At 40.5% G+C, this 5208-nt stretch overlaps 1 protein-coding gene across 1 annotated transcript in view; it reads left to right on the top strand.

Moving 5' to 3' along the window:
• Nucleotides 1-398, top strand: part of LOC109588467 (uncharacterized) — a 2084-nt gene extending 1686 nt beyond the window's left edge. Inside the window, exon 5 of the mRNA XM_020004632.1 lies at nt 64-398. Coding sequence (XP_019860191.1) covers nt 64-398 — 335 coding nt within the window. The remainder of the gene's footprint in view (nt 1-63) is intronic.
• The last annotated feature ends 4810 nt before the right edge of the window (nt 399-5208 follow it).

Genomic DNA, 5208 nt, shown 5'->3' with positions numbered 1-5208 from the left:
CACGTGGTGATATTCTCTCATTTTCTTCTCAACTATCAACCGACAAATCCCTAACAACTCTAGCCCTAACTACTGGTTCAATGAGTGATGATGGAGTCATTGCACTAGCAGAGTCACTGCTATATAACGAAGCACTCGAAAACTTGCATCTTAATGACAATCCTGGCATCACTTCAGATAGTGCTCGTTCACTGGCTAAACTTTTACTCATTAACAAGACACTCAAGTACCTTCGTCTCCATCATACCAGCATTGATACTGATGGAGTAATGATGCTGATGGAATCTCTGGTGACCAATCATACACTAGTGAAACTCTGGCTAGACAAACAGCATGAAAAAACTTGTTTTGCTTCACCTCATTACAAGGATATTGAAAGCATATTATATTTTTTGTAGACAGAAAGTTAGAAAGTTTTAGTTTTTAACAATTAGTTAAAAAGTTTTAGTTTTTAACAATTAGTTAGAAAGTTTTAGTTTTTAACAATTAGTTAGAAAGTTTTAGTTTTTAACAATTAGTTAGAAAGTTTTAGTTTTTAACAATTAGTTAGAAATTTTTAGTTTTCAACAATAATTAGTTATATACCAAGTTATTATACGTGTGACTATTATCTCAATACATTATACACAAACAATAAAATGCTATTAATCATGTGATAGTCAGTTGACAGTCAGTCAGTGCAGCTGTTGATTCTTAGTAGACGATAAATACCAAAAGAGAAGACAGCCCTCAGTCTCTGATACATCATCACTAGCTCTTGCTTTGTTAATATCCTCCAGCCCATGGCCACCACTTATAAACACTTGATAATTACTATTAGTGTGTGTGGGCGGAACTGATACCAGGGTACTCACTCTATCAACGTGACCTCTGATTAGTGGGTGGAGTTGATGGGTGCTAGCTCCTCCCACTAGAGATAATGTAATAAGGACACCAGTGGAGGTACCAATCAGTAGCTGAGATTGTGTACATGTTAGTGAAGTGATGTAAGGATTGGTGCATTTGTGTTTCTTAATGATGGGATCATAATCTACAGGAAGGAAGATAAGAAAAAAACACTTTACATTGTGAATTTGGTATCAAGTCAAGTATCAAGTACATGTACATAAAGACCAAATAGATCTACGTCAATGAAAAGAACATATATGCACATTTAAAAATAACTAAATGCAACAGTTTTTAGTTCATGATTACATGATGCACATGTACATGTGCCATTGGTCTATGCTTACATCTCAGTGGCAGCCGCAGTGCTCTGAGTGCTGATGTTACACTGCACTGCACTGCAGTGAGGCTTGACTTGAGGTGTGGCTTGTTATACATTTACAGTAATGGCTACTCAACACAAGGAAATCTCTTTCAATGCTTTCTTGTCCTCTACTCCAACTATAAAGTTGAATAATCACGTGATCGATCTATGGCTACTACTTTTTTCCTCTGAGACCAACCTGTGTCCTCTTTGCTCTTTTGCCGGTTTAAATCACTTTTAACCGGCCACAAATTCAGGTTGTTGCCGTCAGTGTTGAGTCTGTATAGTGTTTTTTTTGTTTTCTTCTTGTAGCCTGATCGTAACTCAAAGAATCCACGTGTCTTGGTCTTCAGTGCTGCCTGCCATTACTGGGACCTACAATGCCTACTAAATCTCGTGATAAAGTTGTTCCAGCTTCCACTGAGAAGACCTCTACTGGTTCGAGACTGTCTGGTAAAAAATCCAAATGTATCTGTCCAATATGTGATGATGGTATTGATGACGCTATCCATGATTCCATATTTTGTGAAGGGACCTGTCAAGCGTGGGTCCACAGGGGCTGTGGTGGGCTGTCCAAGTCTGCTCATGAAAAGGCCAAGGGTCTTCAAACTTGGTGCTGCCCACAATGTCGTCTTGACGCCCAATCAAATGAGATTTCAGCTCTAAAGAAGGAGGTTACTGATCTTACTAAACAGTTCTCCTCTCTTAAATTACTCATAGAGTCTCGTTTATCCACCATCCCTGAAGAGGTAAATACTGCTGCTCTGTCAGCTACTCGCAGTACGCCTACAAATGCTGCACCCAGTACAGAATCTAGTGCTAATATTCACCGGAAACCTGATAAAAAATTCAATTTAGTTGTCACTGGCTTAAAGGAGAGTGCCCCCAAAACCCCTCGCTCTGATAGGGTGAAGCATGACTTTGACATGGTTTCATCTCTGTTCTCACCTCTTTTACCAATTTTCTCAGAGAACACTGTTAGAGATTGTCTCCGCTTGGGCAAGTATTCATCTGACCGCTCCCGTCCATTGTTAGTTACCCTCAACCGTTCATGTGATGTCTCTGGTATTCTATCAAATAAGTCCCGATTGGCAGATAAGCCTTCAATTGGTATCAGGGCTGACTTGCCTCCCCATCTCCGTCAATCAAGGTCTAAATTTTTGAAACAGCGTAGAGACCTCATTTCATCTGGTGTGAACCCCTCTGTAATCAAGGCTGGAAATCTGTCACTCTATGTTCATGGTAAGAAGTTTGGCTCAGTGGTAAATCAAGAGTTTCAGTTATGTCCTGACTCTGATCTGGAGGGGACTTCAAGCTCTTTGCAAGTAGATGACTCACGCCTTGCAAATTCCTCTGCTATTCCTCCAACCTTGCCAAATCAGGACTCGTCCTGACTAGGTGGGTGTCACAGTCGTGTTTCTTTTAGTCTTTGGGATGCTCGAAGCATCAAGAACAAGTTAGAAGTTTTTCAATCCATTGTTTATAGTCGATCACTTGATGTCATTTGTCTCACTGAGACATGGTTGTCTCCCTCAATATTTGACGCTGAGATACTACCCACTGGTTATACAATCCATCGGAGGGATAGGTCTCATGCTACTGGTGGAGGTATTCTTCTCGCGGTGTCCACTACTATCCCATCCAGACATATTCATACTGCTACTGATATAGAACTGATTATAGTTGAGTTAAATCTTATGAAGCCAGTTTATGTCTGTTGTGTTTACCTGCCTCCTCCTACTGATGTAACAGTTGTGCTATCATTGTTCCACCATCTCTCGCTAGCAGTACCTGAGGATTCCCTGTTGCTGTTACTGGGAGATTTTAATCTGCCTGATATTGATTGGTGCTCTCTATCAGCCTCCTCAGTACCTTCACGCTCTTTTTGTAATAAGCTATTCTCGTTGAACTATGCTCAACTTGTTACTAGCCCAACCCATGAGAGTGGCAACATTCTTGATCTGGTCATCACAAATTGTCCTGAGTCAGTATGTAATCTGTCAGTCTGCAGGGATGTATGCCCTGGTATTTCTGACCATTACTTTATTGACTTCTATATTACAATATCTAGGCCTGAGCCAATTAAGAACAAGTGCAAAGTGTGTTTCTGTTATGATAAGGTAGACACTGACGGTTTATATCACTACTTGTCATTATATTCAGCCCCTCCCATCCTTAACACTAATATTGATAATGTCTGGTCCTCAATAACCCGAGTCATGTTAGAGTCACGTGACTTATTTGTTAGTAAAGTGAAGCTGCATACTACTCCAACTCCCAGATGGTACACTTCTGAGATCAGGTGTGCTATACACAAAGTGAGATCCTTAAGACGCAGAGTTAATAGAACGGCTACAAACCACCAAGTGGACAAACTATTTTTAATGGAGCGTGATTTACAGAGTCAAATTGCGTCAGCCAAAGAGACCTATTTATCTGCCATGGTCTCAAGATTCAACGATCGACCAGGGGTTCTCTTCTCCTATCTTTCGCGTCTGTCCAAGGTCACTACCATACCTCAGGTGGTACACTTTGGTGATTTATCTGCCAGTACCCCAAAGAATAAGGCAAATTTATTTAATTCGTTCTTCCATTCTGTACTTACTACTAGTGATTATTGTCTTCCTCCTCTCTCTGATCTACCTGCGCCAGTGACCCAGATACATCATTTAACTGTCTCAGCTGATGATGTGTTTAAGAAACTCATGGCTCTCGATACTTCAAAGGCAACAGGTATAGATGATATACATCCAACCATTATCAAGCTATGTGCTGGACCTCTTATACCTACTCTCACCTCTCTATACCAAACTTGTTTGATGTACCATACTATGCCCAATCAATGGAAGGTGCATAAAATCTGTCCCGTCTATAAGAGTGGGGATAGATCAAATGTATGTAATTATAGACCTGTCTCACTGCTGTGTGTCCTATCCAAAGTTCTGGAGTCTATAATTTATGATAAGTTAATAAACTTCATACGTCCGAAGCTCTCTAGAAACCAGTATGGTTTTCTACAACAAAGATCATGTCTAACTCAGCTTCTTACATTTTTTGCTGATATCTATTCTGGAGTTGAGGGCAAGAAGGAGGTGGATGTCTTATATTTTGATTTCAAAAAGGCTTTTGACTCAGTGCCTCACCAGGAATTGCTCTACAAGCTTTGGATGATTGGCATTACTGGGCCACTATGGTTGTGGTTCAAGTGTTACCTGACAGATCGACTTCATCTCACTTACATCGAAGGGGAATGTTCTAAATGTCTTGAGGTTACATCAGGTGTCCCTCAGGGCAGTGTGTTGGGACCCTTGTTGTTTCTTGTATATGTCAACGACATCCCAAATAGAATTTCGTCTACTATATATTCTTTCGCTGATGACATGAAATTTCTGAGAGTACTGTCTTCTTTCACAGATAGAGACTTATTGTCATCCGATCTCTCCTCCTTGAAGAACTGGTGCTCTGAATGGGGTATCAGACTAAATGCATCAAAGTGCTCACACATCACTTTCTCCCTACTACGTAACAGAAACGAATCCACATATTATATTGACGATCTACTACTAGACCAAGTTGAGACGCAAAGCGATCTCGGAGTAATAGTATCTCAAGACTTATCTTGGTCAGCTCATTACAGGAAAATTTGTTCCAAGGCGTATCGGACTCTATATATGGTACGTAGAAACATTCCCAGTGCAGCTGACTCTGGTCTCAAGCGGGTCCTATACCTGACACTAGTCCGGTCACAGCTCTGCTACTGCTCACAGGTATGGAGTCCAATGCATCTCAAAGATATCCGAGTTCTAGAGCTTGTTCAAAGAAGGGCGACAAAGTACATCCTATCAGGCTCTGTTCTTTCATATAAAGATCGGCTCATCAAGCTAAATTTACTACCTCTAATGTACTGGTACGACTTTCAGGATATTCTTTTTCTATTAAAGTGTATACTACATCCTCCC

Source organism: Amphimedon queenslandica, unplaced genomic scaffold (assembly GCF_000090795.2).
Source record: "Amphimedon queenslandica unplaced genomic scaffold, v1.1 AMPQUscaffold_12075, whole genome shotgun sequence".
NCBI classification, from domain to species: domain Eukaryota; kingdom Metazoa; phylum Porifera; class Demospongiae; order Haplosclerida; family Niphatidae; genus Amphimedon; species Amphimedon queenslandica.
This window is presented reverse-complemented; position numbering and strand designations above follow the sequence as displayed.